Source organism: Penicillium angulare (assembly GCF_028827245.1).
Source record: "Penicillium angulare strain IBT 27051 chromosome Unknown utg000004l_segment0_segment0, whole genome shotgun sequence".
Lineage (NCBI taxonomy): Eukaryota > Fungi > Ascomycota > Eurotiomycetes > Eurotiales > Aspergillaceae > Penicillium > Penicillium angulare.
The window spans coordinates 6,032,315-6,055,243 of NW_026623163.1; the positions used below are offsets into that span (position 1 = coordinate 6,032,315).

Below are 22,929 nucleotides of genomic sequence, written 5' to 3' on the forward strand. Positions count from 1 at the left end.
AACAGCATCATTATCGGAGCTTGAGCTTCATCCTCCACACTTGGGCGCTAGCCATCTAATTCAATCACAATGGTTGGAGTCATTTCGGCCGCCGGTCTGGTCGGCTTCCTTTCCGAGCCAGACCCGGAGCTCAAGGTCTTTGCTTTGAAATCATTAGATTCCCAGATCGATCTGCTCTGGACAGAAGTCGTGAATGCCGTTCCTGAAATGTAAGTAAACTCATCGTGTTGAATTGCTCTGTTCTGGCATCTTTGGTCCCTATGAATGCGACTTCCCCCGAGGTACCCCATCTGCAGCTCTGACATCACCATTCATCCATCTAGTGAGGCTTTATACGAAGATGAATCATTCTCAGAACGTGAACTCGCGGCTCTAGTTGCCTCGAAGGTATACTATCACTTGCAGGAATATAATGAGAGCATGGTCCTTGCTCTGGGTGCGGGCAAGTTGTTCAAGCTTGACAACGGTGGCGAGTATGAGGAGACCATTATCGGTAAGCCTGGAAGGACATTCAATACATAGCTATGATTTGCTTGCTAACAGGGGTTTTGTTTCTTAAGCTAAATGCGTGGATACTTTTATCTCCCTATCCGCCGCCCAGAAACCAAGCGCCGGCGACCACTCTGCCGCCCTGAACCAGTCCTTCCCTGCATCCGGCGACGGGGCCACAAGCACATCAGCAAGCCTGACATCTCCTATTACACCGTTCTCTAAGTCTGCTTTGCCTTCTAAGTCCTTGCTATCACGCCAAGAAGTACCCGGCATTGACGCCGCCCACCCCGGAGGCGACGATACTAGCGTTCAGCATGAGGAGACTCCATTGGTCTTGAAGCGTGGTGTTCAGGGACAATTACAGACTGTCATTGAGCGACTGTTTGAGGAATGTTTCCGCCAGAAGCGCTACCGCCAGGTCATTGGAATCGCCATCGAGGCCAAAAGTTTAGAGGTTCTGCGTATGGCCATCATTCGCGCCAGCGAGGACGAGAAGAAGCAGGAGGGTGAATCTCGTCGCAGCGAGGAGTTAATGGAGTATGTCTTGGATATTTGCATGGGCATTGTCCAGGAGCGGGCTTTCCGTAACGAGGTCAGTTCATTGATTCTTCGAAACTGCAAACTGAGCTAACTTTCGTTCAATATAGATCTTGAAACTTATTCTGGAGCTCCTTAACGAAATCCCGGCACCCGATTATTTCTCCATCGCCAAGTGCGTTGTATACCTTAATGAGCACTCGATGGCGTCCGTTATCCTGCGCCAGCTTGTTGAGAAGGGTGACCCCCGATCTCTGGCTGTCGCTTACCAAATTTCCTTTGACCTCTACGATAACAGCACCCAAGAGTTCCTTCAAAAGGTTCGCCAAGAAATCGCCGAGCTTGTACCAGAAGACGAAGCCGACAAGGAGAATGCCCACAGAGAGCCTAGGGAGTCGGACGCATTGCTTCAGGACCAGTCAAGCTCTCGTCAATCAGAGGAGACTCCAGATGACGCACGCACTGCATTTAAGAATATCCTTTCAATTCTGGATGGTATCAAGACCATTCAGTTGAATCTTGAATTCCTTTACCGAAGCAACAAAGCCGATATCGCCATTTTGAATAAGATTCGTGACAGTCTTGAGGCAAGGAACTCAATTTTTCACACTGCAGTCACTCTTTCAAATGCCTTCATGCACGCGGGTACAACTCACGACAAATTCTTCCGTGATAATTTGGAGTGGCTTGGAAAGGCTGTCAATTGGTCTAAGTTCACGGCTACTGCCGCACTGGGTGTCATTCACCGCGGTAACTTGAGCCAGGGCCAGAAGCTTCTGCAGCCCTACTTGCCCCGTGAGCACATTGCTGGTGTCGGTGGATCGGGCTCTGTCTACAGCCAAGGTGGTTCCCTCTACGCCTTTGGCCTTATTTACGCCAATCACGGTGGTATGGCCGTGGATCTTATCCGCGATCACTTCAAGAAGGCCACTGAGGAGGTTGTTCAACATGGTGGTGCTTTGGGTCTAGGTGTGGCAGGTATGGCTACTGGCGACGAGGGTATTTATGAGGACCTTCGAAACGTTCTATACACCGACTCTGCCCTCAATGGCGAAGCCGTTGGTCTTGCTATGGGTCTCGTGATGCTGGGAACTGGCAACATGAAGGCATTGGAGGACATGATTCAATACGCCCATGACACTCAGCACGAGAAGATCGTCCGTGGTTTGGCCATGGGTATGGCTCTTATCATGTACGGTCGCCAGGAGGCTGCGGATGAGTTGATCAACGGTCTCCTTGGTGACCCCGACCCAACACTCCGTTACGGTGGTATTATGACCATCGCTCTGGCATACTGCGGTAGCGGTAGCAACAAGGCTGTTCGCAAGCTACTTCATGTGGCCGTTAGCGACGTCAATGATGATGTGCGACGAGTTGCAGTTCTGAGCTTGGGTTTCATCTTGTTCCGCAAGCACCAGAGTGTTCCTCGAATGGTCGAACTTCTCTCTGAGTCTTACAACCCACATGTCCGCTATGGTGCCGCCATGGCCCTTGGTATCTCTTGCGCTGGAACTGGATTAGATGAGGCCATTGACCTTTTAGAGCCAATGCTCAAGGACTCCACGGACTTTGTTCGCCAAGGTGCTCTTATTTCTTTGGCCATGGTTCTCGTTCAACAGAACGAGGCTATGAACCCTCGTGTTACCAGTCTACGCAAAGCCATGATGAAGATGATTGGCGACCGCCACGAAGATGCGATGGCCAAGTTCGGTTGTGCTATTGCTCTTGGTATCATTGATGCTGGTGGCCGTAACTGCACTATCAGCTTGCAGACGCAGACAGGTAACCTGAACATGCCTGGTATTGTCGGTGCTGCTGTTTTCGTGCAATACTGGTACTGGTTCCCTCTCACCCACTTCCTGTCCCTCAGTTTTGCTCCCACCTCTGTGATCGGAGTGGATCAGAAGTTGGAGGTGCCCTACTTCAAGTTCCACAGCAACACCCGCCCTAGCCTGTTCGACTATCCCCCCGAGCAGCAGGTTAAGACCGAGGAAGCCCCAGAGAAGGTGAAGACCGCTGTCCTCTCCACAACTGCCCAGGCCAAGCGTCGTGCACAGCGTCGGGAGAAGCAGGCTCGCCGCGAGAGTATGGATATTGATCAAACGCCGACCACCCCCAAGGTGTCAGACCAATTGCCAGAGAAGATGGACACAGAGGAGGCCGTTGCTCAGGAGGGTGAAGAACCTAAAGAAGGCGAGAAGTCTACTGGAGAGACACAGAAGAAGAAGGCCGAGCGGGAGAAGGTTGGGTACGAGCTGGACAATATGTCAAGAGTATTGCCCACGCAGCTCAAATACCTCACTTTCCCCGACCCGCGGTACGAGCCTGTTAAGAGGGTATGTGCTTTCGCTTTCTATAGTTTAAAAGAAACAAATGCTAACTTTTCATTCTTACAGCCTACCGGAGGTGTCGTCGTTGTCCTCGACAAACAACCCGAGGAGCCTCGAGAGATCGTTGAACTGAAGGCTAGCAAGGAGGTCCGTCAACCGGCACCTGCTGCTGAGACCCTCCAAGACCGTCTTCAAGCTGCCATCGGCACTGCTGCTCTACAAACACCTCAAAGAGCCGGTGCTCGGGCTGCGATGTCGAGCACTGGTGCCGCTGCAGCGGCAGGTGTTCTCACGGCCGCAGATGAAGATGATGAAGGTGCGGAGGATGCCCCTCTTCCAGATGACTTCACATACGAGACAGATGGAGAGGATGAGTGAAGGGATTTGTGAAATATGAATACTTTACTGCTAGATGTATTACTAGAGCTATCGGGTGTTCGGAACCTGATATATTGGTAGTGCGGTTCCCGCCGCTTGAGATATGAAGCATTTTGTTTACGCTTTTTAATGGAAGAGCTGTAGATTGATTACTTTTATTTACTTTATTACTTGCAGCTGTATTGAACATGTATCCTAGGGTTGAATAAGGCTTATTCTGGCCTATCTTCCTCCGTAACTATAGCTTCACTACTCCGTATTTCCCATATAGTTTGTCCATCAATGGAACCCATGTTCGCACGCGTTCACATGCGATTATATTATGTCAGCATCCGGCCTCGGCATGTGGTGGCTGCTGCTATGACGCACTATCGGCCAATCAAGTGGCGGAGATTCGGCGATGACCGACTCGATCAGCGACCGAAAAGCAGCTGAAGATCAGATTCACACCGAAAAGCACGAGTTATTCTTCCGAGGCCCCCATTGCAAACTAAGAAAGTGGACATCCTGACCACGGGGGCTTTTCTAGATTTAGTATCAAGCCCCCGACGTATATAGCACGCGCGCTCCATCTACCCCGGACTTCTTTTTTTCTTTCTTCCCCATACATTCTTTGTCTCTCGTCCATTCTCTTACCAAATTTTTTTCTCGCGTGCATTTGCGCGATAATTATACTACCCCCTGCCTATTATATAAAGCCGCGATGTCGAAGACATTCACCAAAGAAGACGTGGCTGCCCACAGTAAAGGCGACAGCCTCTACATTGTGATCGACGAGGACGTTTACGATGTCTCCAAGTTCCAAGATGAACATCCAGGTACGTATTCCGCAAGTTAATACATTTGTGTTCCGCGACTTTTCCGGTCGTGAGCACGAGGGAGAGAGAGAAATGAGCTAACGAACGATCTCTAGGCGGGAAGAAGAGTGCGTCATTGGCCCCCGGCCGAACTCCGATGAATTTTATTCTGACAATATCACAGTTCTCCAACGAGTCGCTGGAAAGGATGCTTCAAAGCAGTTCTGGAAGTATCACAATGAGGGAGTCTTGAAGAAGCACAAGGGTCAGCTACAAATTGGTTCATTGGACACCAAGAAGGCCACACCGGCGCCCGCGCCAGCTGCTGACCCAGCTCCCGCCCCCAAAGCTGAGCCAACGCCTGAGCTTGCCCCGGGCAGCTACAAGCCTAAGGCTACTGCTGAACCACAGGAGCCTTTTGGTGATCTGGTTCCATTCGCCGACCCTGCTTGGTACCAGGGTGTAAGTTATTTTCTCCAGCACTCAGAAAGGGAAGCTCATGTATTGACTTGTACGCGATTTGATTTTAGTACTCCTCCCCATACTTTAACGAGACTCATGCCGCTCTCCGCCAGGAGGTTCGCGAATGGGTTGAAAGCGAGATCGAGCCCTACGTCCATGAGTGGGATGAGGGCAAGGAAGTCCCCAGCCATATTTACAAACAGATGGGTGAGCGCGGTTACTTGGCGGGTCTGTTGGGTGAAAATTACCCCAAGGAGTACTGCCAATACCGTGTTAAGTCCGTACCGGCAGAGCGCTGGGATCAGTTCCACGAGATGCTGTTGACCGACGAGCTCTCCCGCGCTGGTAGCGGTGGGCTCGTGTGGAACCTGGTTGGTGGTTTCGGTATTGGTTGCCCACCCCTGGTGAAGCACGGCAAGAAGGAGCTGCTACAGCGTATCCTGCCTGGCATCTTGGCCGGTGACAAGCGTATTTGCTTGGCTATCACTGAGCCAGATGCTGGTAGTGACGTTGCGAACCTTGGCTGTGAGGCCAAGCTTAGCGAGGATGGCAAGCACTACATTGTTAATGGTGAGAAGAAGTGGATCACAAACGGTATTTGGGCCGACTATTTCACCACTGCTGTGCGCACGGGCAAGCCCGGTATGAACGGTCTCAGCGTTCTGCTTATTGAGCGTGAGGCCGGTGGTGTCAGCACTCGTCGCATGGACTGCCAGGGTGTGCTGAGCAGTGGTACTACCTATGTCACCTTCGAGGACGTCAAGGTCCCCGTTGAGAACATCATTGGAAAGGAGAACCAGGGTTTCAAGGTCATCATGACCAACTTCAACCACGAGCGTATTGGTATTGTCATCCAGTGTGTTCGCTTCTCCCGAGTCTGCTACGAGGAGGCTATGAAGTATGCCCACAAGCGAAAGACTTTTGGAAAGCCCTTGATTGAACACCCGGTCATCCGTATGAAGCTTGCGCACATGGCCCGCCAAATCGAGGCCACCTACAACTGGATGGAGAACATTATCTTCCAGGCTCAGTGCATGGAGGAAACCGAAGCTATGCTCAAGCTGGGTGGTGCCATTGCTGGTCTGAAGGCCCAGTCCACACAAACCTTTGAGTTCTGTGCTCGTGAAGCTAGTCAGATCTTCGGTGGTCTCAGCTACAGCCGTGGTGGACAAGGCGGCAAGGTCGAGAGACTGTACCGTGATGTTCGTGCATATGCTATCCCCGGTGGAAGCGAGGAGATCATGTTGGACCTGAGCATGCGCCAGAGTCTAAAAGTTTACGAGATGTTTGGCATGAAACTTTAAGGGATCATATATCCTTGGTGCCATATCTGCTCCGTTTCTTTTCTCTTGGTCATCTTTGCATTATGGCAATTTCGAACTTTTGGGTCTTTTTTTCGTTTCTTTCATTCTGGCTAGATATCCCGTCCGGTGCGACGCATTTCCTTTTCATCTTGTCTTGTACGATATACCGTCGACTGTGCATACTTGCTTTTGGCCTTCACGATAGATTATAAATGATCTAACTTTCTACGAGAATAAATCGATTTCCACATAATATTGGTACACTTTCCTGTTAGACACCTAGACTGAAAACTTGGAGCTTACTTCAAAGCCGGGATTGGGGATAAAGCGACTTGGCAATGATAGATTGAAAGTTTATAGTAATAGGAGCAGCATCGGATGGAGTCAAAGTTGTAACTGGCTGGGAAATGAATAGAGAAACATCTAAAATTCGAGGTACATGTTTGAATATTTCTACTCTCGGACTTATTATCCGTACAAAAATTGCTGTTCGTACCATTTTTGCCTAAGAATGCGATTCAAAGCATAGTAGTAAAGCAACTGAGGCGCATGTGCAGTAAACATAGTATATCCGGGTGGGTACAAAGACCAACTGCGCAGCCCTCTGACCTTGACTTTCGCCGCGAACTGCCTCACTTTAAGATTAGCTCCCCAGTCTACCTGACCTCACCCGACACAGCCAGCATATTGGGTATAAAACCCATCCGTCTCCCCGGCTTGCTGTGTCTCAATCATTGTCTTCTTTTCCCTTCCCTTTCGCGAAATCGGACTTGCGACCGTGTCCAATCTACACCCTGTCGCTCGGTGACCTGCCCGCATATACCGCAGGATCACTGTGCTCCTTGCGTTGGTATTCTCGATTCTGATAATCCCAATCATCAAATCCTTTGAATTGGACAACCCTTCTATTCGGGATTCCCACGCGCCGGCTGGACTATTTACACGCCCTGCTGTGTCTTTGTTACCACATCTCGATTCTTTGATCCCGATACCTACCGAACAGAATGTCTTCGAATCTGCTCAACCAGGACTTTGGGTCCGACGAGGAAGAGGATGACTTCAACCCCGCCCCTATAGATGATTCCGATGCCGAGGAGCCTCAGGTCAGTAACCTCCAATGGCAAGCTACGAGATGACACTAACGAAACCACAATACATAGCCACCAAAAGCTGGCAAGGGTTACCATGGTGCGAATGACGAAGACGAAGACGAAGACCAAAACGGCGACGATGATGATGGCGCCGAAGCAAATGATGATGATGATGAAGATGATGCAGAGGAGGAGGACGCAGTGGTAAATACCCGACGCTATCTCTGAGCAGCAAAGGCCATTACTAACATCTGGCTTTCTATTAGGAGCGTCCACGCAAGCGCAGAAGAGGGGGTGTCCACAATTTCTTCGAGGAGGAGGCTGGTGTCGACGAGGAAGAAGATGAAGCCGAAGAGGACGAGGATGAGCTCGCCGAGTTTGGTACAGAAATGCACCCCGACGATCTTGATGCACTACCCGCCGGTGCAGAGACAGATGACCGCCGTCACCGACAGCTCGATCGCCAGCGTGAGCTGGATGCGACAATGGATGCAGAGAAGCAAGCGCAGATGCTCAAGGAGCGTTATGGTCGAAACCGTGCAGCAGCAACCGATGCCCTTGTGGTCCCTAAACGTCTACTTCTCCCAAGTGTTGAAGACCCTAGTATCTGGGGTGGTCGTTGTAAACCAGGCAAGGAGCGAGAGGTTGTTTACTCTATTCAGAAGCGCATTGAGGAGCGCCCAGCTGGCTCGCGCAACCCGATCCGTATCATTTCGGCATTTGAACGTGGTAACATCATGCAAGGTTGGTTCTACTGTGAGGCACGCAGACAACCTGATGTCACCGATGGCCTTGAGGGCATCAACTTCTATTATCCATCTCAAAAATTGACACTAGTCCCGGTTAAGGAGATGCCTGATCTCCTTCGGGTCCAAAAATCAGAAGAACTTAACCCAGGTGGATGGGTTCGAATGAAGCGTGGCAAATACCATGATGATCTCGCCCAGATCGAGGAGGTTGAGACAAACGGCCTCAATGTGACTGTACGACTTGTTCCCCGACTTGATTACGGGATGAATGATGACTCGGCCGCTATGGTTGACCCTAAGCGGAAGCGAACTGCTGCAAGCGCCATTCGCCCGCCTCAGCGTCTGTTCAGCGAAGCAGAGGCAAAGAGGAAGCACGCAAAATATCTTTCTGCTACATCAGGACTGGGCGGCAAGTCATGGAATTATCTCAATGAAAATTACATTGACGGATTCCTCATTAAGGATGTGCGAATTTCACACTTGCTTACCAAGAACGTCAACCCGCGCTTGGAGGAGGTGACCATGTTTGCCCGTGGCGGAGAGGATGGTGCTGCCAACCTGGATCTGGCATCTTTGGCTGACTCCCTCAAGAATGCTAATGCTGAAGACGCTTACCAACCCGGTGACCCTGTAGAGGTCTACCGAGGCGAGCAACAGGGTTTAATTGGTAAAACCGTTTCTACTCGGGGTGAGATTGTCTCATTGCAAGTAACTGAAGGCGATCTCGCCGGGCAAACCATTGATGCTCCCGTTCGAACGCTCCGTAAGCGTTTCCGTGAAGGTGACCATGTCAAGGTCATTGGAGGTAGCCGTTACCAAAATGAGTTGGGTATGGTGGTTCAAGTCAAGGACGACACTGTTACCCTGCTTAGTGATATGAGCATGCAAGAGATCACTGTCTTCAGTAAAGATCTTCGTCTTTCGGCGGAGATGGCTGCTGATGGACAGCTTGGTATTTATGACGTTCACGACCTGGTGCAACTTGAGTAAGTGATGTTCCTCATTTCTAATTCCTTTTCTTCTTCGCTAACCCTACCATAGTGCTGCTACCGTTGGATGTGTTATCAAGGTCGACCGCGAGTCCCTTCGCGTTGTGGATCAGAATGGCTCTGTTCGCAACATTCTGCCTACCCAGATTGCCAACAAAATAACTCCTCGTCGAGACGCTGTGGCTACAGATAACAATGGCGCAGAGATTCGACATGGCGATACTGTTCGCGAAGTTCAAGGAGAGCAGAGGAGTGGTGTCATTCGCCATATCTATCGCTCGTTCCTCTTCTTGCACAATAAGGCTCAGGCCGAAAATGCAGGTATCTCTGTAGTTCGAACAACAAATGTTGTTACTGTCTCCGCTCGAGGTGGTCGTCCTACAGGTCCAGATCTGACCAAGATGAATCCTGCCATCGCAGCGCAACGCCCTGGTGGCCGTGGCAACGGTGCGATGCCACCTCCTCAGCGTGGTCGGGATCGGTTAATCGGGAAAACTGTCCAAGTTCGCAAGGGTCGTTTCAAGGGTCTGGTCGGTATTGTTCGAGATGCCGATGATAAGACTGCCCAGGTTGAGCTTTACACATCAAACAAGCCTGTTCTCATCCAACGAGATATTTTAGCGCCAAAAGAGTGAGTCATTTATTCCATTTTTCTTGCGGAATATAGTTGCTAATATTCAACAGCCCAATCTCAAAACAACCACTGGATATGGGACGTGGCAGGGGAGGATCGCGTGTCCCATATGGAGGCGCTCCTCCTTCCAGAGGCGGAGGGTGGCAAGGGGGCCGTACCCCTATGTCTGGCGGAGATTCTTCGAGAACTCCAGCTTGGGGAGGAGCATCTTCTGCCCGCACTCCAGCTTGGTCTGGTGTGAGTGGATCGCGTACGCCTGCCTGGAAGAACGACGGAAACCGCACCTCTTACGGCGACGGAAGTCGTACTGCCTACGGGGATGGAAACCGGACTGCTTATGGTGGCATTGGCAACCGAACCCCTGCCTGGAACTCTGGCTCACGCACGCCATATGACACTAGCTCAGGCTATGACGCATTTGCCTCAGGATCTCGTACCCCAGCTTGGGGAGGCGCCGGCGCCAGCGCTGCTCCTCCTGCTGGTAACCGCACACCTGCCTGGGGCGGTTTACCAAATGGCCGAGACCAGCGTGACTACGATGATGCCCCCACTCCCGGTGGTTATTCTGCACCTACCCCTGGTGCATACGGTGCTCCTACTCCTGGCGCCTCTGCGCCAACTCCCGGTGCTTGGGCCGACAATGCTCCTACACCCGGAGGAGCTTTCAGCGCTCCAACCCCGGGCGCTAACCCAAGGCGCGGTTATGATGCACCTACACCTGCTGCGTATGATGCACCCACCCCTGCACTGGGCGGTGCTGCTGAGACACCTGGAGCAGGTTATGGTGATGATGATGCTGGCCCGCGTTATGATGAAGGCACACCGAGTCCGTAAATTTTGGACTTTGACAATTTCATTCACATTATTTATTATCTCTCGACACTCCAAAAACTTGTCAAATCCGCATGGTCACTAGATATCAGAGGGAACTGGGTTGGCTTCGCATATGTACTCTACTTTGAACCAAATGTAATTTCTTTAGCACAGCAAATAACGCTTCATTTGAAAGGAAATCTCCAGATGTAGTATCCACTAAGAAATCGTAAAAAGCCTTTCAAGGATGGGCTGAAGATTGGATAGGTACATAGTATAACTCGAAGATCAATGATGAAACCTTGGAGTAATCCACCAATGCAAACTCCAGTGAGCCCAATTAAAGATCTCTAATATCCTGTAGGATCATACTAGTATTTGATCTGTGTACTACGCGATGATGTACTAATATATAATTTAATGGATAAATCATTTCAACGCCAATATAAATCGGAATTTGAAAAGTTTGACCGTCCTTAATCCATTACGGATGGGATTTCTGCCTTCAAGTTGTTGTATCTAGTATATATCAATAGTAGCCTACACACAATTTTTTGCTGCGATTGGACATCATACACGTACAATTATTCCAAGGTTTACGATCGCTCACCTGGGCAACCTTAGAATTCTAATTTCTGAGAGTCAGATTAGTAAAGACCTAGCGGTATCTACAGTGGGAAGCGATATTCTGATTAGAGCCTCATGCTTTTTGGGTCTATCCATATGCACATGTGCAATGTGAATGCAGATTAGTTATAGGGAAAGAATTCTATGATCATATTACACGACGTTGGTCGACTGTTACTAATAGGGGCTGTAGCTCAGTTGGTAGTAGCGCTCGCTTTGCAACTGAATTGCGAGAGGTCTGGCGTTCGAGTCGCCACTGCTCCATTTTTTTCGTCTTATTTTTTATGCTTCGCCTAGGATGGACTTAGATAGTATTTTTGTGATATTCTAATGCCTCAAACAGAAAAGCAGAGTTCGTTTGCATGACACCATATTGACGCGTACACGGCGGAAAACCCATCGAAGGCAGTTTTCAAAGATCATACTCCCCGCTACCTGAGATAAACACCATGAGCTTCACCAATTCCGACACCCATATCGTCAATTTCAAAATGACAGTATCCGACGATGCTAAGCCCTCGAGCTTTGCGAAATCGTAAGTAAATTTATCGATGTTCTTTTTCAAACTTTGCTCATTGTTCAAGAATATTGCCGTTGTACAATGGACCCAGAGTCAAGATATGCATTGGATCCCCCAACAATGAATACATAGTTTCAATGGACCTCCTCTGCGACCAGTGCCCCCACTTCCAAAAAATGTTCAACGGCAACTTTATCGAAAACAAAGAAGCGCAGTGACTTTGGAGGAGATCGATGGAGTTGTGTCCCCTCGAAGTTTCGAGGCCTTTTTAGAATGGTTGTACCGTGGCAGAGTGTCTAGTGATCCTCCAGAAGACGCGGGAGACAAAATTACAAGGGTGTTGGAATTCTGCAGAATCGTCGATATGTTTGATGTTCATGGCATGGAAGAAGACATCTCAGTCAGTTTAAGACCGCGGTTGGGCCAAAAAACCGGTCTGATATTTTTATCCCGAAATACGTCCAGCCAGCCAGCTTCTTACCCTCGGGGCTAACAGTTCGTAGGATCATAGCCCAGGCACTGGTGCTGCCTTTTATGAAAGATAAGGACTTCGGGTATCTTGAAGATCTGTTTAATTTGGGCTTTGATCTTCTAAAGGAACTCAGAGTCCTTTTCAAAGACCAAATACGCATGTCCCGTGGCTCCAACGGCAGAACCAACCACATCGTTAAGTTAACGCTCCCAGATCCGATTGACTCTCAAGAAATACAATTTATGACAGGTTTTGTTTCCCCCCCTGTAAATGAAGTTGTTGTCCGAATTTGAACGAATTGTCTTTGAGAATTGGCTCTGATGTACTGGTTCGAATCCAATACTGTTTCAGATTTGCTACTTTATCCTCTTTTAGTGCATATTTTCTCTGCATGCTCTGTATAATTGTACTATAATAATACTGCCTTTCTTTTATCTTGTTAAAGGATCCACGGGGAATTTGGCTAAGTGTTATTGAATTTGATTATAAATAATAACTGTGGGCCTTGTGCTAAAGCATAGAAATATAAAAATAAGGGCATTGCCGGCATAAAAAAGATTTAGATATTAGATATTCTGTTCCAGAGGGCTCAAGATCGACTTTTATGGAGGGGCTATTCCATAAAAGGGGGGGTGGTCCTGAATTTTTGTAAGTTGATGTAAACATTGAGCAAGATATGAGGGGCTTTACTGACGATATTTTGAACTCCTTAGAGTCGGTCTCTGTATAACAACGGTAAGTTGTATGTCGCTGGACATATTGGTAGATGAGTAGAGATTCTAGGAAGAGACTGTGGAAGCGATCAACAGTGGTGGTGATGAAGATGCATGGAGAAGCTAACATTGAAGCCACGGAGTGAGAGATGGAAATGACATGGGTGCCTGTTGCAGCAAACTTTGAACCCACTCATGTGCAGAACTGGCGGTGAGCGGATGAGCAGATCAGCAAATTATAGTGGTAATACCTATATATTGCGGTGATGAAACTTGCACAAACTTGTCTGTGAGAACAGTGAATCTTTAAACGCTCCAAGGAGATATATGAGGATTCATCGACAATTAGATGGAATGCAATGGTTTTGGAACTTCAAGTCCATCATTTATTCTGAGACTAAGATACCCACATATGAATTTAGAGCTTGATAGCAATTTGTATCCGATTTCGAGCCTTCAAACCCCCCCCCCCCCCCAAAAACAAACCCAGCCAAAACACCCCTCATCGAATTGCACGCGAAATGTCATTTTAATCCCTCCCCGAGAGTCAACTACCTCCTATCTAACTTGGAAAAGTATTATTAGCTACAAACGAATGTCCATCATGCCCATATAAGGGGCCTGTGAAACGAAAGCATGATTCCATCTCGCATTATGAATCGCCGGGAGATCATCCCAGCCCCAAGCACTCGAAGAGAGCTTTTTCTGTTGCTCCACTGTCAAAGTGAAATACCAATTCTCCATGATGACAAGATATGCCCGTGGCTCATCCAACAACATTCATCTCGCGGGATCTTTGCATGAATGCCAATTGCACTCGTGAAAAGCTTCCAGAAGAGCTGCAGCAGGACGACCCCATTTGAACCCGTGTCTGTAGTATTCACGCCCTGTGGGATTGAGTTCGATGTTTCTCTTGCCATATGGCTTTCCAAGTTTTAGTTCACTGGCTGACCGTATATCGAGTGCAGTGTGGATTTCCTCCTTGGATTCCCATGCACCATATTTGCCGGCCCATTGACAGTGCCTTTCTATCTGCCATGACACTAGCCTTTCGAGATCGATACCTGGTGGTGGATAATGAGTGCTATTAACCAACTTGGCCAGAGGGCTTTCTGACGCCTTAGAATCACTGCCATTGATGATAGGTATTGGCTCAGTGTAATCCTTTCTTGGAGGGTTTTCTGATTCGGTATCGCTGTGGCCCAAGAGTTCGTGGCTTTCAGTGGACCCATCATCAAAATGAACCCGAGGAGACAATGAAGCATCGTCAGCTTCAGTACTGTTAGCCTCTGAATTTATGCTGGATGGGACTGGGAGATTTTTGAGCCTTCGTTCCAGCTTTTGAATCTCCCACGAAAGAATCTCTGCCAAGAGATGGATATCTTCACGTTTAGTGATGCGTCTTTGCAATTTTCTATTGAGCTTTTGGTATTTTGCGGCTTCTTTTGAATTTGCTTGGTCCGACATAAGGATGGGAAGGTAGGATGCTAAGGGATGATAGTAGGAAGTAAACATGAGTTGTGGAGAGGCAGAACAGGACCCCGGGTTGAAGCTACTTCAATTTACGTTAACCGTAAGAAAGAAGCCGGGGAGAAACATGCCGGAGTTATCCTGTTCGTAATTATGAAAACCTAGCTTGTCTTACTTTATCTTGCATACCCGGGCATCTATCCCTTCCTGCCATTCTTTCAATCAAACATCCATGGGGTTATGCAGGTAGCCTGGACCGCAAAAACCTTTTTGGGACCCGGAAATAGCAGCAGCAGGAAACCCCCTGTTAAGGGACAGCAGAGCTCTACAATACCGAAAGGGAACAGATGGTTTCTCCACAGCCAATAGTCCTTGGCCATTAGATGAAGAGGAATTATTCGATGTGAATGAATTTTCAAAAAAACAAATTCGCAAGCCTATGTACGGGACTGGAGAACCACATTAAAATAAATTTACATTAATACATCGGGAAATGCGGCTATACTCTACTATCTACTACACACATATAGATCGCGTCAAGAGCGTTGCTTCATCAGTTCTAAAAAGCCAACCCGAGAACCTTCGTGTTCATATAAACTGGAGATTTCTATCCATGAGAGTAGAGAATATGTTGTCCTACAAACTGAATTTGTCATTTGTTGTATGCACGTTCTTTAATTTCGCGTGTTCCCTCGAATGGCCTTGTCAATAATATTCGCGGCCCTGAGACAGGCTTCATCGCGGAAGTATGGGGTAATGACTTGAACAGAACAAGGGGCACCATCGACATCAGTTGGAATATCTAATAGTATGTCAGTAGGAGTAAAGGAGCGATAGAAAGTCACATACAGTCGGGTTGCACGTCGTCACCGGTTTTCATCTCTTCTGGGTCTAGCTCTTTCGAAGATTTCTCGAAAGGAATGACACACGCCGGGTACTAGAAGGTTTTATTAGCCACCAGAGCTTCGCAAATAATCCGTTTCAAGTATAAACCTACATCCAGCAAGTTCCATATGACTGTGTAGGGAGGCCATCCGTAGGTATCATGTGCCACTGCTGTATTCTGGGACCCTGGAGCCAAAATAACATCTAGCTGTTGGTCTACCCAAACCTGGCGCCAGGAGTCACTGACTAGCTGACGTGCCTCGTGCAATTTCTGAATTTTTTCAAATGGACCAAGCTCTTGGTCAACCGGGAATGGACCAGTAAACATGGGCGAATCCCATCTGGCGACTGATTTCACCAGCGGCTCACCACTAGCTGCGATATGGTCACCCGAGGGTGCATAGATAAAAAACTGGAATGCAAGGCGAGAGGCATATGCAACAGAAAGATTTTCGTTTTGGTTATCGAGTTTGATGATACGATGGCCTGCACGAGCCAACTTCTGGATAGCACTGTCCAGTGCTCGTTTGACAGGTGGATGAAGAGGGAACTGCTTGTCCTCCGGCAGGATTCCAATATTTAGACTCCCATTGCGTGCATTGGTTGAGTGTGAATCATCGATCCATGGAGCACCAATAGCTGTATGATCATATTCCCAAGCTTGGCCATCTTTGACTACCGTCTTCATAAACAATTGTATGTCCTCAATGCTATGACCGAGTGGACCAGCGGCGGGTACAAGTCCCGGAAGACCTTCCGATGCGCCTGATACCTGTCCACCAAAGGGTATACGTCTGGTCGTTGGCTTAAAACCGTATAACCCACAGCATAGTGCTGGGATACGAATTGATCCCGCGATATCGGTACCAACACCCAAGATTGAGCCTCGAAACCCTACCAGGGCGCCCTCACCACCGCTGGACCCGCCAGCGGTTAAAGCTGTGTTATGAGGATTCAAAGTTCGCCCAAAAATGTTGTTTTCCGAGTCGCCGGTCTAAACAGCGTTAATTATGTTGCTTATGGAAACCCCTTGAGAAGTTTACTTACCATCATGGTTTGCGGGATATTGGTCTTAACGTAAAGGACTGCTCCAAGCTGCAACAGCATTGTAACGAGGGCCGATTCTTGTGTCTCTGGCTCATTGCTTAAAAAGGAGACATATCCCACAGTTGCTTGTAGTCCTTTGATACAGAAACTATCTTTCAAGCTGATAGGCAAGCCGTGAAGGGGACCAATCGGTTTTCTTTCACGTTTGAGATATTCATCCAAGAAACGAGCCCGTTCCAGCGCCTGCGGAAAGCAAGTCTCTGTAAGACATGATATCTAAGAATAAATTCAAAAATTATATTTTACTCTCAAAAGTGATATATCAGAATATTGAATATTGACATACCAATTGCTGAGCAATTGCAGCTCGCTTGCAAAAAGCAGTGGTCACATCCAAGGAGCTGACATCGCCCACCGCAAGCTTTGTCAATAACTGCGCCGCAGAATAATTTTCGGTAATATCTAGTTCAAGATCCGAAAGTAGGCCACATCGACGCGGAATATCGTATTCTAGTGGATGCGGGGTCGCATTCAAGAACTCAGTGGGGACGATCCATTCCTGAGGGATCTTCTGCTGGCATTCGTCGCGCTTTTGAGCAACCAACTCTTGCCAGTCCAAAGTTTCGTTTTTCAATTCGTTCGCCATTGGGATTTGTCTGCCAGAGATTCTGGAGCCTGCTACCTGCGCTGTTTATGTATAGCAAGGCATCGGCGAGAATGCTCAGATGGTTTTTGCAGATCTCCACTTTTAGTTCTTGGAGGCCCACACCGCATATATTGAGATACTACTGCCAGTGTGCGTCCACATGCCTAATCGGGATAAGGGCCTTACCTAGGCGACCGAGGCTGCTCACTTAAAAAATCGCGTCTTTCTACATCGCGGTAGATGTTGGCAATGGTAGAGCCGAACAAGGGCTTGGGAATTGAAAACCTTGTGCGCCAGATCTGATAGCAGAAGGGCACTGCCGAAATAATTGCCTGAATGCTAGTTATTTCTGGAGAAACGCCAATCTTCATCGGCTGTTGAGTCTGGATTCGTTGAAAATAGGACAAGAGAGAATGGATTGAGAAAGCATGTCATATTAAATCTAAGTAATTACTGTCCATCATACAATTACAGGAGAAATTAGAAATACAAGATCAATTCTAGCGGTATACAGCTAAATCGGGAACCCTCAAGCAGCGATTCACTCGTCGGTATAGCTTTACCAACTATGGCTTTGCAATTACATTTTCTGGCTTTGAACCAGGAAAGTTGGTCAGGTGGTAAGCGTCTATCCATATTCTATCATTGACGCAACTCATAACACCAATGCACACCAGGCCATTTAACCAATTGTATGGACCCGGTCCAGCCTCAACCCGGAGATGCGAGAAGAATTCAACATCATCCTGTGAGATTGTTGGCGGGGGAATAATTTCTGGGTCTGCTTCGACCTGCTTTGCATACTCTGTTCCAGGGCCTGGGCGATAGAGACCATGGGCACGAATGTAGAGATGATGGTTGTCAGAAGTGCGAACACAGTATCGAGCATCTAAGGTCATAGACTAAACATCTTATATCAGTATGAAACGCACAAGGGATGAAACATTTGACTTATAACTTACATGCGTTCCTTTCACAACAGTCGCCCAGTCGGCGCCCCCAAGAGGTAAAACCGAGCCCTCAATTCCAGGACCTTTCACGCTACCTCGCACAATGTTCGCAATGCTGCGTATGACTCCTGCATCATGAGGAGCGCCGATGTTTATTTCCTCTTTTGCAATGTCACATTCTAGTCGATAAAGAAAGGACAGGTAAGGTTGCCGCATCTGCGGGCTATCAGCGAAGAGGTTGTTTCCGGGCGACGGCAGATGAGACATGATTATAAGCGGGTTGAGGGTTTCCGGACTTTGATCGTGCCATTTCCTATTATTAATATGTTAGTATTTATATTTCACTCGGCATGTAGATCGGCATGAAATGTTATCAAGTGTATGATGCTTCGGTGTGGGGTAAAACCAAGCAAGATACGACTCCCCGCAGTTAATAGCCAAACGGGTAGGTGGACCCCACCGAGACCGAGCTTATCAGCCGATCAACACGATGAGTTCAAAGTAGAGAATGCGCGATTAGGTGTGACTAAACGCGCCTCAAACAGGGAAGTCCATCCGCCTGTATATGATTTGTGTATGTTATCTGTTTATGCCGTAATCACGCAGTATTTCTAGTGCTTTTATCTCCTCCAACCACCATTTTTCTATCACTGCCACTATCTGATATATCTACCTCTCATACTGCAACAATAAAGCCACCAATAAGCTCAAGGAATCTGCGAAAGACTATTACGATGTCTTTTGCTCGTTCTGTCATCCAGGATGCTTCCATTCCAGAGTCAGCACGGCAGCAGGCTTTAAACCGCATTTGGTCTGACCCTGGTATCCCTCAAGAATCCACCACGTCTTCATTTTGGTTAGAAAAGCTTCACCCGCAGTTCGCGCAACCTGCCACCTCAGATTTGCCTTCCAACGCAGAAGTTGTGATAGTCGGCTCCGGGATTACAGCTACATCCATTGCACGGACACTTCTCCAAAATCGGACTAAAGCTACCGCGTCAAGCCCTTCTCATCCAGCTATAGTGATTCTCGAGGCCCGTGACATCTGTAGTGGAGCTACAGGACGAAATGGAGGTCATATTCTCGAGACTGCAGACGAATATGCCGAGTTTGCTGATGAGTTTGGCGACGAGGCAGCGCGCAAGATTATTCGCTTCCGATTATCACATCTTCGAGAGATGCTGAATATTGCCAAGGAACTTGGTCTGTCCGAAGAGGCTCAAGCGCGGAAAGTGCAATTTCTTAGTGCCTACTTTGGCGACCAGCCATGGCGCGAAGCTATGGAGAGACTCCGTCGCTTCAAGGAGGGGATGCCAGAGGAGTCAGAAGAATGGATAGCATATGACAGAAACTCGATGCCAGACGTGAGTTTATCATGTTCAAATCTCAAGAAAACGGACTAATTTGTGGGATAATTAGGAATTTAAACTCTCAAATGCAACTGGTGTTGTCGCAGGTCCTGCTGGTGCTCTGTGGCCTTACAAGTTTATCACAGGCATCTTGGCCAGACTTCTTCAGGAATACCCGGATGAATTACGAGTCAATCACCATACTTTCGTGAAATCAATCGAAGCGGAGTCTTCTTCAGCTGGTGGCTATAAAGTCGAGACTAGTCGTGGCACGATTTCTGCTCGACATGTAATTCATTGCACAAATGCACATGTCGGCCACCTGGTCCCTGGTCTGCGAGGCCGGATATTCCCCGTGCGAGGCCAAATGTCAGCACAAACTCCCGGAGACAGGTTTCCCTTACAAGCATACAAGCAGTCTTGGCTGTTCAATTACCACCGTGGATTTGACTACCTGACACAGCTTCCTGGAGGGCAGATGATGTTTGGTGGCGGCTTCGCACAAGGTGAACTGGGTGGTATCGCTGAGCTGGGAATATCTAGAGACCATGAGATGAGCGTGTATATCGATATTCATCTATCTGGTGCGCTTGGAGCGGTCTTTGGTAGAGAGTCCTGGGGCCGTGTAGAAGGTGACCAGGTGCAAAAGATGTGGACGGGCAATATGGCGTTCAGCTCGGACGGGTTCCCGTGGGTGGGACGATTACCTGAGTCGGTGACACATCGACCGTCTCAGGATAAGAATGCTGGATCTGAATGGGTGTGTGCTGCATTTGGGGGAGAGGGAATGGTTCAATGCTGGCAGTCTGGGAAGGCTCTAGCTACACTCCTTGCTACACAAGATAAGGAACTTGACTCAACAATTGATGACGATCTATCATGGTTCCCAGAGCAGCTACTTGTCTCTGATGAGCGTATTGCGGCAGCTGAGCTCCCTCGAACTATCGCCGGTTTTCGGCGCCAAGCGAATCTGTAGGGAGATTGGCGAGGGGTATGATTGAATGAACTTGTGCTATGCAGTTCGCTGCCGCCTCTTTTTCCGAATCCAAGAAGGAGCTAAACGACAGGCCTGAAAGGATAACACAAGATGAGAGTTTCCAGACACAATAGTTTCTAATAGTTTATCTGGTTGCATTTCTGCCAAGCTAGGACGAATCTTTATGCAGTGCCAGATAAACCCAATGAAAATCCCTTTTACTTTAATAACTCCAGAGCACAAAGCTTGGTAACGAAAAAAGTATACTTTAATAGGTAGTGTGTATCAGTGATGTCAACCCTTGAGCCGCCTTTCTCCCCGGCGCGAGTTACACATTCACATTAAAAATGATCTCATAGTCATAGCCTGAACCTTGGATTATTATCCATCAATGCATGTGCCCTTGCTTTCTCACCATCTCACGATAGTGTGGGGCTAGGGCACGTCGAGCCCTTTTGCCCCAGATTATGACTGGAACCATCAAGCCAGTTATTCCAAGACTGATGAATCCTGCAATAATGAACATGTTTTGAATTCCATTCTGATTTATCCAAGGTGTAATAGCGAAAGGTATGCCGATACTGACGGCATTGCGCATAAAAGCAATTCCAGTAAAGGCATCACCTGTAAGCTGCATATAGAATCGAATAAGCATAATAAACTCAGAAAAGGCAATGAAAATATGATGAAAAGCGCCTCAAGGAATCTTACCTCACGATAACTGTCAATGACTAATGTTAAAGCTGCATCACTGATGCTGCCCAGCCCAAATCCAAAGAATGCGCCCGCAATACTTGGGTAGATCCAGTGCATCCCCTGATAATATAGAATGTCGTTAGTCAATGTAGTCAAGGGGATTACCAAGTCTCAGGATAAGCTTTCAAACCAGACTCGAAAACGGGGGACTTGTGCAGTGAAACCATACCCTGGAAACGGTAGCGCCGAACATCATTAACCCGCCCGACATGAAAACTGCCGGTATGGGGAGGATATATAAACGCATCTCGGGTTCAAAATATCCTTTATTTTTCCGAGAGAAGTAGATAATGGACCAATCACCCAGTATTCCACCATAAGATACTCCGATAAGGTTACCAATAAAGGGACCCACACTCATAAATCCTATCTGTTCAGGACTAAACGAGTATGGCGGCAATGGAAAGGTAAGAGAGATAACGCTCGACAAAATGGTAAGAAAAGCAACGCCGGATGCATACTGCAAGGCAGTATACGCGACAGCTGGAAAGGCACATAAAATTTGAAAAGGACGGTAGTAGTATGGCCAGATAGTTTCCGGTGTTGCTGTGCTAAGAGCCAGTCGCTTGCGCCATGAGTTCATAGCGATGTCGTGGTTTATTTCATGATGCAAATTACTCGGCTCTGTGATGACATGCGTAGAGTTGGCTTCGGATTGGCATGCTTGTTTTTGATCCTTACTATCGCCTCGAGGGATATACTCAGTTGGGTTTGAATCAACCTCTGATTGGCCTGTGATAGCGGGGACGTATTTGGTTTCCTCATAGAGAAAAACGAAGAGCACGAGGAAAATGGCATTGAATATGCCCAGCGTACGGTAAGACCAACGCCACCCTTGGTTGGTCGCCTGCACGCCAGCTGCTATTGGGCCAAGAAAGGACTAAAAACGTATTAGTATAAGAGCTGCGCTGAGTTGCATCAAGCTGCACAGAAATAGGCTTAATTAAGCCTTGTTGGGTGACATACACCAACCATAACCATGGTCATATACAAACCATTCATTCGACCTCGATGATGTACAAAGAAAATATCCGCAATCTGTTTAACGTTTATTAGGCGTCCAATAAGCAGTCATCGGTTTCACATATGGTTATCTCAACAATAGCTTCGTTGGTTGCACCAGCCAGGCCTTGAAACAGGTTGCAGACGTAAAGCCCCGACAAACTCGTTAGCTTAGCGGTACAGAAGGAAGTGATCAACATAATAATTGTCGATACGATGTAGACAGGACGACGACCGTATTTCTTTGCTAGGGGAACAAAGAAAATACATCCTGTGGCTAGACCAACAAAGTTGACAGACATCGCATTGTTGAGTTGACTGTAGGTGGCATTTAGGTCTATCACCATCTGTTGCCAGAAAATAGTCTGGCAGGAGAGTCTGCAAGAAAAAATGTTAGATGTATACACTGAATTCAATTCCATGATGACAGATAATTCATCTCACGCTGTAAATATAACACCGGTCATGCCAAGAACAATGGTGAAGTTTATGGTCTTTCGAGCAGTGCTCCAGTTCTAAAGCAGTTTATTAGCTTTAAGCGAAACGTCAAGAGGGATATAAGAACACACCAAGGGCTCGTTAGGATCACTGGTTGGAATAGGATCAAGCATTACAATATGCTGGCCGGTGGTATCTAATTCATCATCTGTAAGGCATCTTAGTAACTCCCTATTTCTGATAGTTTGAGTTGCTTTGCTTGATATACCTCGGACCAATAGAAAAGTACCAGGAGGAAGATCATTCTGCTCTGTAGTGGATGAAGACGAAGCCGCAGGAGCCTGATCCATTTTTCAGATTCAATATGTTTAGATGAAAAATAACTTGAGCGATCAAGAATTTCAAAAGGGTGCAAGAAGGGTTTTAAAATGGCTTTGGCTCAGGCAAAACGCAACTTCGAGACGTATCAAGAGAGTTCACACATGATTGAACGATAAGTCTT

At 47.8% G+C, this 22,929-nt stretch overlaps 10 protein-coding genes across 10 annotated transcripts; 5 read left to right on the forward strand and 5 right to left on the reverse strand.

The window, feature by feature from the left end:
• Window positions 1-69: 69 nt before the first annotated feature.
• N7478_006166 (proteasome regulatory particle base subunit RPN2) lies at window positions 70-3,737 on the forward strand (the record flags this gene model as incomplete). The annotated part of the gene is made up of 5 exons (XM_056922380.1): window positions 70-209; window positions 324-493; window positions 561-1,084; window positions 1,140-3,365; window positions 3,426-3,737. The coding sequence occupies 5 exons, from the start codon at window positions 70-72 to the stop codon at window positions 3,735-3,737; spliced, it is 3,372 nt and encodes a 1,123-aa protein (XP_056780417.1).
• A 703-nt stretch (window positions 3,738-4,440) lies between these two features.
• On the forward strand, window positions 4,441-6,300 carry N7478_006167 (putative acyl-CoA dehydrogenase; the record flags this gene model as incomplete). The annotated part of the gene is made up of 4 exons (XM_056922381.1): window positions 4,441-4,555; window positions 4,651-4,662; window positions 4,719-4,996; window positions 5,065-6,300. 4 exons carry the CDS (start codon window positions 4,441-4,443, stop codon window positions 6,298-6,300), a joined length of 1,641 nt encoding a protein of 546 aa, XP_056780418.1.
• A 1,004-nt stretch (window positions 6,301-7,304) lies between these two features.
• Window positions 7,305-10,597, forward strand: spt5 (transcription elongation factor spt5; the record flags this gene model as incomplete). Its single annotated transcript, XM_056922382.1, has 5 exons — window positions 7,305-7,403; window positions 7,461-7,595; window positions 7,658-9,126; window positions 9,182-9,760; window positions 9,814-10,597. 5 exons carry the CDS (start codon window positions 7,305-7,307, stop codon window positions 10,595-10,597), a joined length of 3,066 nt encoding a protein of 1,021 aa, XP_056780419.1.
• A 1,097-nt stretch (window positions 10,598-11,694) lies between these two features.
• Window positions 11,695-12,216, forward strand: N7478_006169 (uncharacterized protein; the record flags this gene model as incomplete). Its single annotated transcript, XM_056922383.1, has 2 exons — window positions 11,695-11,738; window positions 11,856-12,216. The coding sequence occupies 2 exons, from the start codon at window positions 11,695-11,697 to the stop codon at window positions 12,214-12,216; spliced, it is 405 nt and encodes a 134-aa protein (XP_056780420.1).
• Window positions 12,217-13,688: 1,472 nt separating this feature from the next.
• Window positions 13,689-14,375, reverse strand: N7478_006170 (uncharacterized protein; the record flags this gene model as incomplete). Its single annotated transcript, XM_056922384.1, has 1 exon — window positions 13,689-14,375. The coding sequence occupies one exon, from the start codon at window positions 14,373-14,375 to the stop codon at window positions 13,689-13,691; it is 687 nt and encodes a 228-aa protein (XP_056780421.1).
• Window positions 14,376-15,052: 677 nt separating this feature from the next.
• On the reverse strand, window positions 15,053-16,956 carry gmdB (general amidase GmdB; the record flags this gene model as incomplete). The annotated part of the gene is made up of 5 exons (XM_056922385.1): window positions 15,053-15,180; window positions 15,228-15,315; window positions 15,376-16,257; window positions 16,311-16,586; window positions 16,657-16,956. The coding sequence occupies 5 exons, from the start codon at window positions 16,954-16,956 to the stop codon at window positions 15,053-15,055; spliced, it is 1,674 nt and encodes a 557-aa protein (XP_056780422.1).
• A 566-nt stretch (window positions 16,957-17,522) lies between these two features.
• Window positions 17,523-18,173, reverse strand: N7478_006172 (DUF3237 domain-containing protein; the record flags this gene model as incomplete). The annotated part of the gene is made up of 2 exons (XM_056922386.1): window positions 17,523-17,858; window positions 17,919-18,173. The coding sequence occupies 2 exons, from the start codon at window positions 18,171-18,173 to the stop codon at window positions 17,523-17,525; spliced, it is 591 nt and encodes a 196-aa protein (XP_056780423.1).
• Window positions 18,174-18,640: 467 nt separating this feature from the next.
• N7478_006173 (NAD(P)/FAD-dependent oxidoreductase) lies at window positions 18,641-20,231 on the forward strand (the record flags this gene model as incomplete). Its single annotated transcript, XM_056922387.1, has 2 exons — window positions 18,641-19,270; window positions 19,326-20,231. 2 exons carry the CDS (start codon window positions 18,641-18,643, stop codon window positions 20,229-20,231), a joined length of 1,536 nt encoding a protein of 511 aa, XP_056780424.1.
• A 388-nt stretch (window positions 20,232-20,619) lies between these two features.
• On the reverse strand, window positions 20,620-21,968 carry N7478_006174 (uncharacterized protein; the record flags this gene model as incomplete). Its single annotated transcript, XM_056922388.1, has 4 exons — window positions 20,620-20,862; window positions 20,943-21,047; window positions 21,157-21,867; window positions 21,954-21,968. The coding sequence occupies 4 exons, from the start codon at window positions 21,966-21,968 to the stop codon at window positions 20,620-20,622; spliced, it is 1,074 nt and encodes a 357-aa protein (XP_056780425.1).
• Window positions 21,969-22,039: 71 nt separating this feature from the next.
• Window positions 22,040-22,777, reverse strand: N7478_006175 (uncharacterized protein; the record flags this gene model as incomplete). Its single annotated transcript, XM_056922389.1, has 4 exons — window positions 22,040-22,367; window positions 22,434-22,504; window positions 22,559-22,635; window positions 22,696-22,777. 4 exons carry the CDS (start codon window positions 22,775-22,777, stop codon window positions 22,040-22,042), a joined length of 558 nt encoding a protein of 185 aa, XP_056780426.1.
• Window positions 22,778-22,929: the final 152 nt, after the last annotated feature.